A 21,493-nucleotide genomic window follows, 5' to 3' on the forward strand; every position below is an offset into this window, starting at 1 on the left:
CTGGAGGAGAAGCAGAAGGAGTGGAATCTTCAGCATCAGAATCAGAATAAGGAGAGTACTCCTGCAAGTCTTCAGCCGAAGACTCTGAAACATTCGAAGCCTGCTCAGAACTTTCCAACTCTGGCTCCACCCTAGGCCTCTTCTCAGGAGGGGGCAAAGAACCTCTAATCAGAGTAATCAAATCTTCTGCCATTTTAAGCATGTGCTTCTTAGGCACAGACCCTGCTGAACTAGGACTGACACCAACAGAAGCTAAACCTGGCCTGCCTCTGGAAGAAGCCTTGGAAACAGAAGGAGAGGGTCTAACCACTCTGGGAAGGGAGGGGAGTACAGAAACCTGAGAAGCCCCTTCAGCCTGACCTGCCTCTTGAGAGGCCACATCCTGCAAAATCAAAGTCTCCCCCTGAGACTCCAGAGAAGCCTCCATCGGAACCACCAGTTCCACTGAAGCCTCTAAAGAACCGGCATCTGGAACAGACGACTCATCTTGCCTGGGTTTAACTGCTTTGTCTTTGCGCTTCTTCGTGGAAGCGGGCGTCGGAGTATCCGACGGCATATTATAATTGCACCGCTTTCCGAAGACCAGCCTAGCACAATCTAACCTTCGCTTAATAGTGCGTTTATTAAACCTAGCACAAAAGCGACACCCGACTACGTCGTGCTCAGGCCCCAAACAAGGAATGCACAAAGAATGATAATCCCTATGCGGTATCTGTTTCCCACAAGAAATACAATTATTCACTTTTTCTGACATCCGGTAATACACTGAGGCAAGAAAAAAACAAAATATTCCCCAACGGGGTACTTAGCCAACTTGGATTCGGTCTGAAACTCCGAACGGCACTTGCAACGCTGCTTCTGCATCGGACCATGCGGCAAAAAAGACTGAGGATATGACGTCGGTCATGCGCATTTGTACCCTGACGTCCTGATGTCAGTTTTAAGCGCCTTGACCGACGTCAGCCTAATACTTTGGTATTCGGGCCGACCGAGGACAGCGGACTACCCATATGTAAGGACTGCAGCAATGTGAGATGAAGAACATCCACATCGCAAAGTATGCTTTCCCACATGTTCAGCGGCATGTTTTCTGCACATTCTGAATTTGTCAACATTCTCTGTTTAAGCAGTGACATTACATATTGCTGATATTTAAGCATATGAAACTGACAATTTAAAGCCCTTACAGCCAAGGTAGCAGAAGTGTAAATCTTTTCCCCCCATCTGTCTAGTGCCCTTGAATCCCTATCAGAGTGGATAGGGTTTTTTGCAGTGGAAGCCTTAACCCCTTTGGGACCCTGAGAGAGAGTTTCTGGGTCAGCAGCAGGGTTTTTATATAGAAATTTATGTGAATCTGGAACCCTGTAGTATCTGTCTGGCTTAACAGGTGCAGGAGGTAAAGAGTCAGAAGAAAGGCCAGACTCTGAAAATACATCATCTACAATGTCTAAAACAGGTGGAATAGCAAGGGGCCTGTGCTGAGGTAGTAAAAGAAAATCTCTGAGCCTTTTCTTAGATTCTGAGTAATCTTGGCTCTCCCAGTGGAAGTGCTCCCTCATGGTATGCAGTGTTTCCCCAAAAGAATAATCCTCAGGAGGAGAGGCTGAAGGGAGAGATTCTTAAGCATCAGAATCCTCATAGGGAGGAAGAGAGTATTCCTGTTTAGAAGAGGAGTCAGAGGAAATGGAAACCTGATCTGAAGATTCATATTCTGTCTCTTGCCTAGGCCTCTTATCAGGAGGGGGATGGGAACCCCTTATCAAAGTAATTAGGTCTTCAGCCATTTTAAGCATCTGTTTTTTAGGCATAGAGGCCTGTCCATGGGATTGCTGTACTTGTTTCTTTGTCTTTAGAGGTGCTTTAGTCTTTGAAGCTGTAGTCGTTTTTACATATAACTGTGTTGGCCTGAAAATACCCTCAGAAGCCGATGCCTGCTCAGCGGCTCAGGTCCCATCTGAGGGCAAACTTTCTGAGGGTCCAATACCTTGAGTTTCCAGTGGCCTAGTCGGCTCCATGTGGGAGTCGGAAGCGGCCTGTGGCTCTGAGGTAGCGGGCGTCAGGGTCTGCGAAAGCACCTCACTGAGAACCGGCAACTGGCTTAGAAGAAGCCTCGTCGTCAGTTTTGGACCTTGGATGCCTGTCCTTTTCTTTTTCCTTGCGTTTCTTGTGAATTGCAGTAGTCAGATGGCTATCCGACGACATCGTGTAATTAAATCTTCGGCCAAAGTAGTGAAATGCAAAATCGTTCCGACGCTTAATAGTGCGTTGGTTAAATCTAGCACAAAACCTACAATTAGCAATATCATGATCAGGGCCTAGGCAAGGAATGCAAGAAGAATGGAAGTCCTTATGAGGTATTTGATTCCCACAAGAAGTACAATTATTAACTTTTTTGGACATTAGTTTGGAGCAAGAAAAAAGTTTCCCCAATGGGGTACTTAGCTTTAAATGAAGACTTCGGATCTGAAATTCGAACACGAAAATCTCAGGAGTCGGCCGACCGGCACTTGCGAGCTGCTTTTGCTTCGGGCACCGCACGGCAAAAAAGCCTGAAGAAAATGGCGTTGACTGCATCTTTTATACCCCTGGCGCACTGACATCAGGGAGGAGGCAACGACAGCAACCGACGCCGGACCAAGACTTTGGAATTCAGGCTGGCTGTGGGTAGCCTGCCAGCAGGATTACCCAAGTGTAATGACTGCAACAGTGAAACACGATGAACATCTTAAAGAAAATACAGCTGTGCAAGAACTTACCACAGCAGCTGATGTCCTACTGACCATTGTTGCAGTGTTCCTTACAATAGGGATATCCTGCCAAGGGTAGCTGTATGCCCAGACAGCATATCAAAGCTTGGGTCCTTCCATGCGCCGTACATCTAATATATGACCTATGCCTAAATGTATGAAGGTACCCAAGGGCTGTTATGTATCCTTAAACTTCAGTAATGATTTGTCCCAAGAGAACAAAATGTAAAGCAGTAGGAGAACTATATACATATGTACCCAGCTATCAAGAAAAGTACAATGGAAGGATGCCTTCCAGCTAGAAAAACAGAATGAGGGAAGGGGGGAGCAGAATTACAAAATGAGGGAAGGGGAGAGCAGAATAACAAAATGAGGAGGGATGGGTGAGGAAAAGAATAACGCAATACTGATCAGTAGGCTAATCACTGTTACAGGAAGTTCTTACACAACGGTACTATGCCCCTCCAACATCACTGCTGCAGTTCCTTACAACAGGAAGAATTCTAAGCTACCACAGAAAAGGCAGAGGAGAAAGAAACTGAGGAAAAGTCCATCATTTCTTGGAAAAGGGACCTGGCAAAACCTGAAATGAAAAATGAAGAAACATCCTCTTCCAAAACTACAGTGTATCCGTTTTTAGTCAGGAGGCCTGGCACTCTGGAACAGAACTTGTGGGGTTGTCTGTTCTGGGGGAGGGAAATAGATTTACTTAAGCAATCCCCTACCGATGAAAAATGTCCATGAAGACCTCTCTGTGTAACATCCATTCATGAGGATCTGCTCAATTCTCTCCGAGGGAATGTATTGCATGAAGAATCAAACTTTCTTTGACAGCAAAGTCCCAAGCGATCAGGGTGAGTTTGCAAACATAAGACTGTCCATCCTCCACTTGACTGATGTATCACATGACTGTGGCATTGTCTGTGGACAATCAGAGGACCTGGACACCAAAGATAATGCAGTGAATACATACCCAAAATCAAAGCCCTCATCTCCATGATACCGATATATTTGGTTGCACCTTGAGGAGACTAAACCCCCTGAATCATGATATTGTTGGAATAAGTCCTCTATGTTAGGTCCGAGACATCTGCATACAGCTCACAAGTTGAGAGAGCAAGTAGAAAAGGTAGTTCCAGATTGAGGAGAACTTGGTTAGCCCACCATTACAATTCCTTCCTTAGGAATCCAAATGTCCAATTGATGGCAGTGTTGAAGCTTAATTGTCCTGAGGCACCACTGCAACTTCCTCATATGGAGTCATAAGAATAGTGGATACCATGAATCCCACTACTTGTAAAATCTCTCTTGTGGAGATAATGTGCAGCTGTAGAAATCTGTGAGAGAAAGAACCTAGGCCATGGGAATGAAACCTGTCACAGAGAGAGAGAGGGTGACTTCTGCAAATCTAGAAAGTCTGATCTTGGAAGGACACTAAAATTGACATTTTATGTTTAGAGTGAACTGTAGGCTACAAAGAATGGTCATAGTGAAGTCTAGGTATCTTAGAAAAAGCAATGGAGAAAGAGCGTGGATCAAAACATCATCCAGATAAGGAAATATCTGAATGCTTTGAAGTCAGCAAAAATGTCATGACAAGAGCTAAGCATGTGGTAAATACACTCAGAGATGTAGAAAGAACAAAGGGCAAAGCAGAAAACGAATAACGAGAGGAAGATGATGAAAATCTCAAAAACGTTCTGAAAGCAGGATGACTAGGAATGTGAAGATAAGCATCCTTCAAATCCAGATAAGCCAAAACTGCTTGTTGGTGAAGCACGGGAAACAAGTGTGAAGAATTAACGTTTTTAAATGGGGAACCTCTTCCTTCTTCAGAGGGAGGAGCAAGTTAAATAGTGTCCTGACCCAAGAGACTCTGAATGTGTGGGAAAAACAGAGGTAATTGTTTTGGTGGTTGAGGAGTATCTGCAAAAGGAGTAGGACACTCCCATGACATCCTGAAACCCTCACCGATAATGGAGAGAGCCCATTGGTCCATGGTGATCAGCTGCCAAACCAGAAAGAAAAGCATAAACAAGGTGTTTAACCATAGCAACATTTACCAAAGAAATCACTGCACAGTCCGATTTAAATTTAGAAAATGAAAATTTGTATGCTAGAAGGACTTCAAATATTGTATGTACTCTCTCAGGGGCAGCAGGCTGGTTGTCAGGCAAATTACATCCTGTAATAAATACATTAATAAATACACCCTCCAATGCTGAAAAAGCAGGAGGAACAAAGTCAGTTTGGGAAATTCCAGCTCTAATAAATAATTATATATTTTTAAAGACAGTGTACTGGTTCATTCTGGATAAGGTTCCAGAAAAAAAAATCTTCTTGGGGATTATCAGCAGAAACCCTCTCACCAGAATCAATCACCTGAGTAAAGAAAGTACAGGTTTGTCCCCGCAAAAATAATTTTCCTATTCCATATACTGGAAATAGTCAGAAACTTTTTTTTTTTTTTTTTTTACAGTTACACCAGAAATAGAAGGGTCAACAGCCTGAACTAAACCTTGGGCTAAACTCAGTAAGTCAACTCCTGTCCACAGTAACAGAGACAAGAGAAGATAAATATTTAACTCTGTTTATTTTTGACAAGAAATTCTTTACAGGCATACCAGTCCCTTTTAGACAAATCAACCTTAGGGACAGGCATCGCAGTCCAGCTAGGCAATAGGTATGCTTCTCTTCTTCCTCAGAGACCAACAGAAGTGGTTCTCCCTTGCCCACCAAGGACACTCAAACAGCCACAAAGGATGTGTTTGACCCCTGATCTATGACGGCTGAAGGGTCCACACCAATGGCACCCAAGCTAAAATAGGAATGGTCTGGGGAACCAGAAATGGCCAAAGCACAGTAACCCATCTGCAGCTAAGGAAAACATGAAGCCTGCTGAAAGGGCAAAGGTTGTTTTGAAATTTTCTTTTTGTGGCTGGAGGAAGAGAGAACCAAGAAAATGGTAAGTAGCCCCATGGTGAAGCCAAAAATAAAGCCTGAACCCTGGTAAGACTGCTAGCAATTTTTGGTGAAACAGATTAAATATTAAAAAAGTAGTATTTTCCACCAAAAGACACAGTCAAAAGCATTTTAAACATTAACCCAACCCCCAAAAGTAATTTAACATAAGTTTTTAATCTAAAGAAAAAAGAAATTAGCTTTAACAATTTTTTTTATACAAAAGTAAAAGTCGCACTTCACAATAAAGTGACTGAAAGTCATGTGACAGTCCACAAAAACGTTTTTTCTAACCAAGTATAATTAATTTTATAGAAAAAGTATATTTTTCTGATAAAAGATAATATGGAAGATTTTCCCCCAAAGGGAACTTATATGCCCCAGCAGTGGAAAACAGTTAGCTGACCGCTGGGTCTCAAAGCTCACAGCAGGAACTCTTTTCAACAGAGGAAAACTCGGAGGAGCTTGGTACCCAGACCACAGATTTTCTCCATCTCTGTTCAAGCTGCAAACAGTCCAGGTGAGTGAAAGATTTCCTTAAGCTTTGGAAAACAGCCAGCTGTTACAGCCTTGGCAGGATATAGCCCATACAGCCAGGGCTACTGAAGCAGTGATCAAATGATGAAAAGAGAAAGAGCAAATTAAAATAAATGGAAATTGTAGGAAAAATACATGTAGAATAATAATCAGGAGAAAGAGCAGGAGTGAGGTTTAAGGGAAGGCAGGACGTGAGTCATTAATGTAATGGAGAAAATTATAATTCCTAAAAAGAAAACAAAAGAAAATAAATAATCCGGTTTCTTTTCTATTGATGTATGTGTACCTGTCTCACTATTTAAGTTTTTATTTAACAAAGATGTTTATAAAAAAAAGAAATGAAATCTCAACAGGCTAGACACACAGCAGTCCAAATATACCAAGGATAGACCCCGTCTAATGAATCTGATCAACTTGTTTGAAAGGGTAACACAAACCTGTTCACAGTGGTCATGTTGTAAACATAGCGTACCTGAACCTGGCCAGGGCATGTGACACTATTCCACATGTATCATCAGCAAGCTAAACATGCTTCAAATAGACCCCTGCATAGTAAGATGGACAGCAAACTGGCTAAAGCACAGGACCAACATAGTGTGAGTGGCGGGTGCCTCCTGAGACGGTATGAAAATGACCAGTGGTGTCCCGCCGGGCTCAATGTTGTGACCTCTGTTATTGACACACACTTTTCTGATGTCCAGATCATGAACCATGATTTCTAGTTAATCAAGTTTGCAGATGTCTGCAAAATGGGTGTTATTCTCAAGTTACCTAGCATGAACGCACACTTGTTGATACCTGGTGTACAAAAATAGGCTCAATTAAATGCCAAAAAGTGCAACAAAGTTACATTTGGTGGACAAGCCCTCATCAGCTCATAGCATTAATAATACCCATTTCAAAATGTGAAGGAGACTATGGAAAGCGGGTCGATTCCCTCTCCTTTAACCACATACCAATAATGGTGAGAAAGTCTTTCTATTTAGATCAGTTAATCTCAAAAGGAATATCATAAAGATCTAAAGTCACTGACCTCTTATATTCTGCATCAATTAGGACAATCATTGTATACAATGGCCCTATGCGGATGCACCTCACTACACACATCAAACAACAAGAAAGACCACATACATTCCTAACTAAAATGTTCACTGACTTAAAAAAAAACCTACGTTACCAGAAAAGACTAGAAGCACTGTCCCTTTCTATGTCCAGTAGACTGCTAAGGGGTAATTTGTGCCTGGTCTTCCCTACCACTATGGTCCCAGTGCTCCTGGATCAATTGTATTTCCATAAATCAAACAGTATAAAAAATATTAGGGCCAGATACCTAAATCTGCATTAAAAAATAAACAAAACACGGTGTAGTTGAAGATTCAGTAAGCAATGCCTTCATCACCTCTGGAGTAGACTCCCACTATAAATTAAACAGTGTAGAACATTGTCTTCCTTCCAACAGGAACTGGATAACTGGTTGGGTATTCACAAACTCACCCTTGGCTTGGCCTGTCGAAGCCCTACTTGAAAAATGAGGTATGGCTTAAGGGTGGTGCTGGTAATGTGTAAATGGATGGCTTAAGGGTGGTGCTGGTAATGTGTAAATGGATGGCTTAAGGGTGGGTGCTGATAAAGTGTAAATGGATGGCTTGAGGGTGGGTGCTGCTAATGTGTAAATGGATGGCTTGAGGGTGGGTGCTGCTAATGTGTAAATGGATGGCTTGAGGGTGGGTGCTGCTAATGTGTAAATGGATGGCTTAAGGGTGGTGCTGGAAATGTGTAAATGGATGGCTTAAGGGTGGTGCTGGTAATGTGTAAATCGATGGCTTGAGGGTGGGTGCTGGTAATGTGTAAATGGATGGCTTACGGTGGGTGCTGGAAATGTGTAAATGGATGGCTTATGGGTGAGTGCTGGTAATGTGTAAATGGATGGCTTATGAGTGGGTGCTGGTAATGTGTAAATGGATGGCTTGAGGGTGGGTGCTGGTAATGTGTAAATGGATGGCTTATGGGTGGGTGCTGGTAATGTGTAAATGGATGGCTTGAGGGTGGGTGCTGGTAATGTGTAAATGGATGGCTTACGGTGGGTGCTGGAAATGTGTAAATGGCCACTAGGAGCAGATTCCTTGCATTTCCTATGATCAAAATACTGTAAGTACATAAGTGCTTCTAATGAAACATGCAAAATTTCATTCTGACACAGTAGCATCATACACTTGACAAACAAGTAATAGGTGCCAAAAACTGCATATCTCAGTCATCTAACAATGCTAGTAATATGTGAGGAATATATTCTGGAGTTCAAAACAGACTCACTGAGGTCAAGAAACTGGGTTCTATGTGCTGCTCACAGCTTTAATTTTGAAAGGATCATCTGTGCACAAAGCTGCCTGGCTGCCAAAAATTGTTCCAGGATTTTCTTTGGAGCTTCGACACCAAGATGGTCTAAATTAAGTATCATGGGAAGTGCAGTCGGACTTCTAAAGTGTACGACATTCAAGACAGTCATGCAGCTGTAGTGCTCTCAGATTAATGAAACTGGAGCAGCAGTGGCTGACATCTCAGAAAGTGAAGAACAAAACCAGAGTTTCCTGAATGAAAAGCTTTGATAAACAAAATGAACAGCTTAGAAATGGCAGTAACAAGCATTTACGAAACGTTTTCTTTAAACCAGGATTAGATTATATAAAATACTTCAAGAACCAAGAATTGAGTTGGAAAACACGGCGACATTTTATGATGGACTTCTAGACAATGTGAATGACAACTGAATCATGAGTAAATTTGAAATTTTTTGAACAAAATGGCAAAAGTTTGCCGCAAACTCTGATTACAGACAATAAAACCAAACACAGAAAACATTAGAACATTTGATATAACACCTCAGTGACTGAAGTGCAAAAAGGTGCATTTCAAATTCAAGCCTTTTATCATATTGTAGTTGTGCTAGTAAAAGCAACATACAATGCTTTACATGATCCCTTCCATCTTCCTGCAAGCATAGCTTATCAAATACATTGAGTTAACCTAAAAGCCAGAATTTGTTAATATCTATTCATCAGACTTGCAAAAAATATATGAATTTGTGATTTTTTTTCCATTATGCAAATACAAAAACACTTGTATTCATGAACACAGGATGTAAGATTCATATTGTGCCTTACATTCATTGGACTAGTAGAAACTGCCACGAATTGCCATAATGTCCTGGGGTGTATTCTGGAACACTTCCATGTTCTACAATGGTGCACTAGAGTGCTACTGCCTACCAGGCATTGTTCTAGACAGGAATTTCAGACACTGCAGTGTAGCCTGACAGTGCTTCACAAAATGAAGCCAGCTGGTTACTATAGCATATCTTGCCAAGCTGCTATAGTAGGAACTTGATAGGGCATGTTTTACTGTCTACGGCTGGATTACTCGCCAGCACTGGGTGCCACTGACATGAGTGTCTGTAGCTAATAAAAAAATAAATCTCAGCAGTTATGCATGCACGTGGCACTTGGATTATTATCGTCATATGGAAATTGTTTAGCGCTGTCTGCTATACAACGTACTAGGAGGGGAGGGGGTGTTTACAGCCATAACCACTATTTGTATGTCGCTGCACCCCTACAGTCTTGTCCAGTGCAGTCAAACACATACAGCAGTGTTATATGTTATTGAACAGCAGAACAGCACGCGATGGGGGCAAGATATATGTGTAAAAATGACTCCATTATGTAAGTACTTCTATGAATCATAATGGGCTTTGTCCGCCATTCTTTGACATACAAAACCATACATTGCTGCATATGGGGTTCGTAATCAGAGTCCACAGCTGGCAGCAAAAAAATGTAGTTCCAAATAAAAGATATACTTGTATGCAAGTTTTCCATCTGTTACTATAGCATGTCTTGCCAAGCTGCTATAGTAGGAACTTGATAGGGCATGTTAGACAGCGCTAAACAATTTCCATATGACGATAATAATCCAAGTGCCACGTGCATGCATAACTGCTGAAATTTATTTTTTTATTAGCTACAGACACTCATGTCAGTGGCACCCAGTGCTGGCGAGTAATCCAGCCGTAGACAATAGAAACTACAGCCCAAACTGCAGAATCCTATATAAATGCATTCTACGGACATCTCCAGGAATGCATGGATCATGCTATCCCAAACAAAACCAAGACCCAATCATCCAAAGGCAGGCGTCCAGTCTGGTGGACCCCTGCCATAAATAAACTGTACAACAGAAGGAGGAAGCTACTGCATGATAGAGCAAAATCCCTAATAGGGAAGGCATCTCTGATCAGTACTAGCAAAAAATTACGATCCCTCATAAAATCCTCCAAGGCCAGCTTTGAGAGAAAAATTGCACAGGACACCAAAGACAATCATAAGGCTTTTTTCAGTTATGTTAGAAACCTGGGATGCAACTCCCAGACTTGTTCTGAGTTGATTCTAAACGACAAAAAATACAGTGAACCCACAAACATTGCCGATATCCTGGCAGACAGGTTCAGAGCAAACTCCCCCCCCCCCCCAAAAGAGCAAGTATCTATCCCGGCAGAGGGCTGCCTCCCAAACATCTCAGATGCTCAGGTGAAGGCTGCCCTCTCCAAAGCAAAAAACACTGCTTCCATGGGACCAGATGGCATCCCAGGTTGCGTCCTACATGAACTACAAGAGGAACTAATCCCTCAAATAAAACAGCTATACAATCTCAGCTTCACTACAGGATATGTGCCCACAGAAACAGTGGTCCCACTCCACAAAGGTGGAGCCTCTACGGACCCTGGAAACTATCGCCCCATAAGCCTGACTAGCTTAGTCTGCAAGGCTATGGAGAGGATCATCATGGAGCTCATAAACAAAGACATTGGGGACCTACAGACACTAGATCCTACCCAGTTCGGCTTTGTCAAGGGCAGATCCTGCCTTTTGAACCTGGTTGACTTCTTTGAAACAGTCAACAAAGCCATAGATGAAGGGAAGGTAGTCCACACAGCCTATCTGGACCTTGCAAAGGCATTTGACACAATACCCCACTCGGGCATCATAGATAAGCTATCCAGCTTAAATATAAACCCCTATGTCACAAGATGGGTCGCAAGCTGGCTCAAAGACAGAACCCACAGAGTGAGAGTTGCTGGAGCCATGTCAGACTCAAAACCGGTCAGAAGTGGCATCCCACAGGGTTCTGTCCTGGGACCATTTTTGTTCGGTATATACTTTTCCAAGGTACAGGCAAACGTGGGAGGACTATGGCTCACCAAGTTCGCAGACGACTGCAAACTGGGCGCCATAATCAACTCTCCAGCTGACACAAACATCCTTCAAAAAGCTCTCACAAAGACAGATAACTGGTGCCAGCGCCATGGTTTAAAGCTAAATGCCAAAAAATGTATATTCATACCCTTTGGCAAAAACAATGTGCCCACAAATTACCACATAGGCGGAAACCCATTAAGTACAGAGAAATTTATTAGGGACCTGGGGACCCAAGTTGATAGCAATCTCTCCTTTGAAAACCACATTGCCAAAGTGGTTAGAAAGACCTTCTACATAGCCCACCTCATCATGAAGGATTTCACATCTAGATCAAGAGAGGTAATCATGCCCCTTTATTCATCCCTCATCAGGCCCATCATAGAATACAATGCCCCTTTTGAGATGTACCTTACCAGACACCTGCAGCAATTAGAAAGACCCCAAAAGTATCTCACCAAGAGGATCAAGGGTCTCAAACAGATGCCATATACTGCTCGGTTAAAAAAACTCCAGCTCTACTCAGTTGCATACCGCCTACTTCGAGGCGATCTATGCCTGACATACAAAGGTATGTCAAATCCAGAATTAATGGACATGCTCCACCTCAGTAAATCTAAATCCCTTAGATCTACACACTCGAGGGACTTGAACCTCAGCACAGAAATAAATAGAACTTGCTGGAGGGACAGGTTCATAACCCAGAGGCTCCCTTCGCTCTGGAATAGAATTCCAGTTCATGTGAGGCAGAGCACCTCACTGAATCTCTTCAAGAAGAATCTCGATAAGTGGATGGGGGATCGTAGGTTTGTCCCAGGGATTACTCCCATGTCACTATTAGACATGGGTACAGTAAACTAAACCTTAAAAAAGGCACAGTATACTCAAATCAAGGGGTGGCGTAAGCCATACAGAATCGGGCTAGGCTTATAATTGCCCCAGGGCAGATAGCCTAGTATGAACCTATGGATTAATACAGTTTACTAGGCAGTGTCAGTACATGGACCATAACCCTCTCATCAAAATCCATCCTGGAGGCTAAAACAAGTCAGGTCCAGGATGAATTTACAAACACCAATCATCAAGGTTTTCATTAAAGGAAGTAATGTTATCTCTCTGTTTTCTATGCAGTTGAAGACCATTCAAGAGATTTGAAACATTTAGTAACAAACTGTCCTTCCTGCATGTCTCGGTTGTTTGTTGATGGAGATTCAACTCCTCAGTTTGACTGTTTATGAAGTCACTTGTTTTCTGAAGGTGTAAATATTGCAGTTTTTTCTTTTTTTTTTTTTTAACAACTGCACTGTAAACCACAGCCAGTTATGGTTATTTTTATACACAAGACAGTGTAGGAATCAGTGATCTTATATGTGTCTGGCCATGTGGAGATTTGGAATATTCCCCAATACTTTTCTTTTTTCAACATGACCAATTAATATATATATTTTTCCAATTTCTGATGTGTGTACACTATTGCTTTACATCCAGTACACTTTAATTCCCTGACTAATGACTTGTAAACATTTCTCTGCACATCAAATAAGCTTTCATTCTCTATCTGATGCCATCTCATGGTCTTCGACTACCCTGGAAACGTTCTCGTTTCCACCAGCATATTTCCTAAGCACAGCTGAACAGTCCCATGACTAGCACTAGTTATGATAACTCTGGCACAATGTTCACTGCTAACAGTCCCATGACTAGCACTACTTATCATAACTCTGGCACAACGTTCACTACTAACAGTCCCATGACTAGCACTACTTATCACAACTCTGGCACAATGTTCAGTACTAACAGTCCCATGACTAGCACTACTTATCATAACTCTGGCACAATGTTCACTACTAACAGTCTCATGACTAGCACTACTTATCACAACTCTGGCACAATGTTCAGTACTAACAGTCCCATGACCAGCACTACTTATCACAACTCTGGCACAATGTTCACTACTAACAGTCCCATGACCAGCACTACTTATCACAACTCTGGCACAATGTTCACTACTAACAGTCCCATGACCAGCACTACTTATCATAACTCTGGCACAATGTTCACTACTAACAGTCCCATGACTAGCACTACTTGTCATAACTCTGGCACAATGTTCATTACTAACAGTCACATGACTAGCACTACTTATCATAACTCTGGCACAATGTTCACTACTAACAGTCCCATGACTAGCACTACTTATCATAACTCTGGCACAATGCTCACTACTAACAGTCCCATGACTAGCACTACTTATCATAACTCTGGCACAATGTTCACTACTAACAGTCCCATGACTAGCACTACTTATCATAACTCTGGCACAATGTTCACTACTAACACTCCCATGACTAGCACTACTTATCATAACTCTGGCACAATGCTCACTACTAACAGTCCTATGACCAGCACTACGTATCATAACTCTGGCACAATGTTCAGTACTAACAGTCCCATGACTAGCACTACTTATCATACCTCTGGCACAATGCTCACTACTAACAGTCCCATGACTAGCACTACTTATCATAACTCTGGCACAATGTTCACTACTAACAGTCCCATGACTAGCACTACTTATCATAACTCTGGCACAATGTTCACTACTAACAGTCCCATGACTAGCACTACTTATCATAACTCTGGCACAATGTTCATTACTAACAGTCACATGACTAGCACTACTTATCATAACTCTGGCACAATGTTCACTACTAACAGTCCCATGACTAGCACTACTTATCATAACTCTGGCACAATGCTCACTACTAACAGTCCCATGACCAGCACTACTTATCATAACTCTGGCACAATGTTCAGTACTAACAGTCCCATGACTAGCACTACTTATCACAACTCTGGCACAATGTTCACTACTAACTGTCCCATGACCAGCACTACTTATCACAACTCTGGCACAATGTTCACTACTAACAGTCCCATGACTAGCACTACTTATCATAACTCTGGCACAATGTTCACTACTAACAGTCCCATGACTGGCACTACTTATCATAACTCTGGCACAATGTTCACTACTAACAGTCCCATGACCAGCACTACTTATCACAACTCTGGCACAATGTTCACTACTAACAGTCCCATGACTAGCACTACTTATCACAACTCTGGCACAATGTTCACTACTAACAGTCCCATGACTAGCACTACTTATCATAACTCTGGCACAATGTTCACTACTAACAGTCCCATGACTAGCACTACTTATCACAACTCTGGCACAATGTTCACTACTAACAGTCACATGACTAGCACTACTTATCACAACTCTGGCACAATGTTCACTACTAACAATATCACACTTCTCTACTAAATAAAAATACACTAAAGATGGACGTTTTTGGAAGAACTTGACATCTATTGCAGCATTTGTTGGTATTTTCTGTTGGGACAATTAGAATCAGCAAAAAAAATCTTCAAAAATAAATACAGAAAGTTTTATTGAGTTTTAGAAATCAAAGAACTAAGCAACACAGAGACTGTTTACTGTAGGATAGAAATGAAATGAGCAGAGCATGTGGTGCTCCTTCTGCACTTGGCAAAGCTGCTCCTACCAGCTATGGTACAAGACTACGGGCCAGATACAGGAATGCCTACACCAATGGTACACCATTCTAAGTGAACAGAAAACACATGCACAACACACCTTCTTCCTCCTAACTTTACTTTTCCTACTGATGTTTTTGCACTCTTAAATATCAATGGGGGATTCATAAAGGTTACCACACTTCTACACTTCGTGTAATACACAGTGTAATCTTTTTAAGTAACTAGCAAGCACAAGCAATGTGGTAGGGATGATTTTGACTACAGAACATGCACACTTAGTGCGGGCATTAATGAATCTGGCCTTACATCCCAAGGTCATATGATTACTGAAAAGAGATCATGCCAGGGTCTGATATCTACCTTAGATATAAACCATTCATTTTTTTGAATTCCTGCTGGAATGATTCTTCCTACAATGAACATGTTAAACTTACCATGCAAACTGCCCTGTCACTTTCAACTGCATACTTACAGTACACTTATGAAGAAGTGCGCACAACCTTTTCAACTGTATGCCAAATGATTCATCTCACCTTGCTGCAGCCTGTAACCCAGCAGCTCTGTGTATCTGCACAGATATGACAACAGTACGTGTAGCTAGGACTCCTTGCTGCAGGCTTTCTACTGCCTGTAATTGTCTGTATGTCACAGTGATATTCAGCAAACCTACATAAGGGAAAATTACTGATATGGTGATACTAATTTTACACTTTATAGCAGAGAAACATTAAAATTATAGCAGAACATGTCCATGATGGAATCACTTGGAACATAAGTGCAGTACAAATTCAAAGGACCATTTATCAAGCAGACAAAATTACAAGAATTAGTCTTAAGTGCTGAAAGAGAAAACCTTCTCACATACATACAAAAGGGAACTTTGCATCCACTTAGGGCATATACGTAGGCAAGATTTATACATGCTCATGTAACAGCCATTGGAATTCAACCAGCTCCTAAGTTTTTTTAATTGGAATTCGACCAGCTCCTACGTTTTTTTAACTGGAATTCGACCAGCTCCTACATTTTTTAATTGGAATTCGACCAACTCCTACGTTTTTTAATAATATCGAGCAGTTTAACACAAATTTCTGTTTTCACATTATATGTTTTAATCCTCGAGAAGAGATTACAAATGAAAACATTTAAATCATTACATAAGTAAACAAAAAATAAATATTTTCATTTTTCAAACAATTCTATATGATTATAAATATCTCAACTAATAAAATGGAATGTCAAAAAGGAAAACTAAAATGGCTGTTCAAATTCAGACATACAACCAATATTACGTATTAATTAACCAAATAAGACAAGCCACTTATGGCGGTATGATCTCCAGACACTTCTTACTGTAATACTCGAGATCTTTAGGTTCTCAGTGAGTCATCACTGCATTTTTTCAAGCAGCCATAGCTAACTTAGGCAAAGACCTGTAATTTATATCTGGTTCACAGCCTAACTGTATGAATTTCTCTATCAATAATTAAGAATATAAACAACAAGTGGGAGGTTTAAAAGACGGACTGAGTTACTGAGGATTACTGGCTAGCAATAGCAAGATCAAGGAAACAGTGGCACGTGGTTTTGGAAGGTTAATTAGCTGACGGCACAAAGAAAAATGTGTCAAAGGTGCAACAGGTAGCACATCGGCTGTGGGTTCTATTCCCACATGTGGTGAATCAATGGCTGACACTGCAGAGCAGCATAAGGGGTGAGCTGCACTCCAGAGTCTGCCATCCTTTAGATGACATGTTAAACAAAGACCCCATCTCCTTGAGTTTGTGGTGGCACTACTTGATGTAAAAAATTCCATGGCACCTACTGAAAAGAGCTGGGTGGTGCAGAGGTTAACATTGTCGCCTTACAGCGAGAGGAACTCCGGTTCAATTCTTGGCTGGGGTGCCTTCTATGTGGAGTCTGCAGGTCTTCCCTGCATTTGGGTGGTTCTCCTCCAGGTACTCCGGTTTCTTCCTACATTCCAAAGACCTGCATCTGCAGCGTTTCTTCCCAGGCCTCCGTTGAAAGTAGGCTCTAGCCTACTCAGACTTTCCCGGTCAACAAATGTTAAACAAATAAATTTCTCTACACCATTAATTTTTATTTTCCACGTTGGTACTTTTTCTTGATAATTTTTAATTTCTTTATTTACATATTATGTGTCACTTTTTCTAATTCTCATCATTTTTTTATTCAGTTTATTTACCACTTCAATACTTTATACATACAAAGCAGTAGAATTTAAAAAAAATGGATTTGGTAACCCTATCCCCAGTCATCTTCACTCATACACAAAACCCCTTTTTTCACCTGGTTTAATCTTGAACCCCATATGGAGGATACATGACATCACTGTTCTTTTGGGGAAACTTTGCTAGGCTTAAAAAGCCCTCTGGTTCATTAGCCTACTAACAATTTATAAATCTGTGAATCTATAAGAAAATACTAAAGGGCACAGTTTCGTTTTCATATTTTCTGGAAACATATAAACATTTGACATATATGCTATCTTCCCCATTAAAACAGAATTCAACAAATAAGCTTTATTCTTAAATGCTGATCTACAAGTCCTCTGCATAAAACATATATTTTTTTATCATACTCTTCTACTGCCTCATAACTACTTCATTATTTCCCCCAAATTTTATTCCCATCAATGACAGTTCATTCGCTGAAAAATACATCATTTTCACAACTTCACCAAAACTCTTATCTTTCTTTATTCAGGGTCATTCCCATTACCTTTAAACATTCATTCAGGCAAACCAATACTTCCCTTGTCAGTACTTTATTCTTAGCAACCACTCCTATATAACCAGTATATGTAAAAACTACTAGAATCCCCTCCTCCTTCTACATCACGTATCTGGCATCTTTCATTTTATAAATACTTCACTCACTATCGCACTCATTAGCAGTATATGTAGAAACTACTAGAATCCCCCCTCCTTCTGCATCACGTATCTGGCATCTTTCATTTTATAAATACTTCACTCACTATCGCACTCATTAGCAGTATATGTAGAAACTACTAGAATCCCCCCCACCTTTTGCATCACGTATCTGGCATCTTTCATTTTATAAATACTTCACTCACTATCACACTCATTACTAGTATATGTAGAAACTACTAGAATCCCCCCCTCCTTTTGCATCACGTATCTGGCATCTTTCATTTTATAAATACTTCACTCACTATCACACTCATTACTAGTATATGTAGAAACTACTAGAATCCTCCCCTCCTCATTACTAGTATATGTAGAAACCTCCTTTTGCATCACGTATCTGGCATCTTTCATTTTATAAATACTTCACTCACTATCGCACTCATTACCAGTATATGTAGAAACTACTAGAATCTCCCCCTCCTTCTGCATCATGTATCTGGCATCTTTAATTTTATAAATACTTCACTCACTATCACACTCATTACCAGTATATGTAGGAACTACTAGAATCCCCCCTCCTTTTGCATCATGTATCTGGCATCTTTAATTTTATAAATACTTCACTCACTATCGCACTCATTACCAGTATATGTAGAAACTACTGGAATCCCCAACTACTTTTGCATCATGTATCTGGCATCTTTAATTTTATAAATACTTCACTCACTATCGCACTCATTAGCAGTATATGTAGAAACTACTAGAATCCCCCCCTCCTTTTGCATCAAGTATCCAGCATCTTTAATTTTATAAATACTTCACTCACTATCGCACTCATTACCAGTATATGTAGAAACTACTAGAATCCCCCCCTCCTTTTGCATCAAGTATCCAGCATCTTTAATTTTATAAATACTTCACTCACTATCGCACTCATTACCAGTATATGTAGGAACTACTAGAATCCCCCCTCCTTTTGCATCATGTATCTGGCATCTTTAATTTTATAAATACTTCACTCACTATCGCACTCATTACCAGTATATGTAGAAACTACTAGAATCCCCCCTCCTTTTGCATCAAGTATCTGGCATCTTTAATTTTATAAATACTTCACTCACTATCGCACTCATTACCAGTATATGTAGAAACTACTAGAATCCGCCCCTCCTTTTGCATCACGTATCTGGCATCTTTCATTTTATAAATACTTCACTCACTATCGCACTCATTACCAGTATATGTAGAAACTACTAGAATCCTCCCCTCCTTTTGCATCACGTATCTGGCATCTTTCATTTTATAAATACTTCACTCACTATCGCACTCATTAGCAGTATATGTAGAAACTACTAGAATCCCCCCCTCCTTTTGCATCACGTATCTGGCATCTTTCATTTTATAAATACTTCACTCACTATCACACTCATTACTAGTATATGTAGAAACTACTAGAATCCCCCCCTCCTTTTGCATCACGTATCTGGTATCTTTCATTTTATAAATACTTCACTCACTATCACACTCATTACTAGTATATGTAGAAACTACTAGAATCCTACCCTCCTTTTGCATCACGTATCTGTCATCTTTCATTTTATAAATACTTCACTCACTATCGCACTCATTACCAGTATATGTAGAAACTACTAGAATCCCCCCCTCCTTTTGCATCACATATATGGCATCTTTCATTTTATAAATACTTCACTCACTATCGCACTCATTAGCAGTATATGTAGAAACTACTAGAATCCCCCACTCCTTCTGCATCACGTATCTGGCATCTTTCATTTTATAAATACTTCACTCACTATCGCACTCATTACCAGTATATGTAGAAACTACTAGAATCTCCCCCTCCTTCTGCATCACGTATCTGGCATCTTTCATTTTATAAATACTTCACTCACTATCACACTCATTACCAGTATATGTAGAAACTACTAGAACCCCCCCTCCTTTTGCATCACGTATCTGGCATCTTTCATTTTATAAATACTTCACTCACTATCGCACTCATTACTAGTATATGTAGAAACTACTAGAATCCCCCCCTCCTTTTGCATCACGTATCTGGCATCTTTCATTTTATAAATACTTCACTCACTATCACACTCATTACTAGTATATGTAGAAACTACTAGAATCTCCCCCTCCTTCTGCATCACGTATCTGGCATCTTTCATTTTATAAATACTTCGCTCACTATCGCACTCATTACTAATGCAAATATCCCACTCATGGGACATCCTTCTATACCACTATTGTAGCCTATTTCTTCTCTTGGCCATCTTATCACTAACACTCATTCTATTATTTTGATAAGCTGATACACACACACTTCTAATTTTATTACTTATTCCACACTTTTCTATAACTTCCTACAAAGTCTTACTATATAAAATGCCTTACTCATGCTAGTTACCATAGGTTTCACATCTTTCCTTTTACTTGCATCATCCACAATTTCTTGAACCACTAATAATTCCTGACATTCCTTCCCTTTTATACAATATACGCTTTCTTCCATAATATCATTCATCCTTCTTTCCATTCTCTTCTGTATTATTCTCGTAAAAATAGGTCTCCAATTTTTTATTTCATTCTTTTCATTTTTCTTCCATATACATTTTAATACCCCACTGTATTCATTCATAATTTTATAACACACTCTCTTTGCAAGCCCCTTAATTTCTTGGACATTTTACACCCTATACCATCTGCACCTGATACTGAATCAATATTTACTTTTCTAAGTACTTTATCGAATTCCGATAGTAATTTCCTTTTTCAATTTCTTCCTTAGCGCTTTCTTGACTTTTTCTTTTTCACTTTCCAATCTCTCTTCTTTGCTTTTTACTCGTGCAGATGCTATACTACAGTACATTGTTTTTGTGTTCTTACCTCTCCCTTTACATTTTTCATTCCCCTCATTTCTATTACGTAATTTAATATTTGGAGAAACAGATTCTCTTTTCCCTTAACATTTGTATACACGTATAATGCTATAATTCTACAAATATTCTCTCTCCACCTAACATCCACAACATTTAACCTTCCCATGCTAACCAACATTACACATAATATGTTTACTATTTTCTATACAATATAGCCACTCTAGAACAACATTCACTTTTTAAATTCCATATTATTCGACCCAACAATTTTTCTGTTTGCAATCTTTCTTCATTGTCCAGAATCTATATCACATTCAGCACACCATTCCTCTATAAGTATATCTACATCGGATCACCTTTAAAACCTCGAAACCGCGTTTGCCCGAAACACTAACGACCGAAACGAAAAGACCGAAAACATAAAACGCCGACAACGCAAAACACCGAAAACCATTACACCAACACAGTACACTACATAACATATGCACTATCCCTAACCCAAACCCTAACCCTAAGGTCCGACACTACCGCACACTTACCCTACCTGCACCCTAACCCTAACTCACTTAACCCACCCCTAACCCACAGTCCCTCACCATCGCACACACACCCTACCTGCACTAACCCTAACTCACTTAACC

General features: G+C 40.5%; 1 protein-coding gene across 1 annotated transcript in view; it reads right to left on the reverse strand.

Annotated features, from left to right (window-relative positions):
* Positions 1-21,493, reverse strand: part of C2CD3 (C2 domain containing 3 centriole elongation regulator) — a 2,415,762-nt gene that overhangs the window by 962,663 nt on the left and 1,431,606 nt on the right. The window contains exon 24 of the mRNA XM_044072855.1: positions 15,595-15,727. Within this exon, the coding sequence (XP_043928790.1) occupies positions 15,595-15,727 (133 nt within the window). The remainder of the gene's footprint in view (positions 1-15,594; positions 15,728-21,493) is intronic.

The sequence above is a fragment of the Protopterus annectens genome, chromosome 5.part1, assembly GCF_019279795.1.
Source record: "Protopterus annectens isolate FY-2018-M chromosome 5.part1, PAN1.0, whole genome shotgun sequence".
NCBI lineage: Eukaryota > Metazoa > Chordata > Ceratodontiformes > Protopteridae > Protopterus > Protopterus annectens.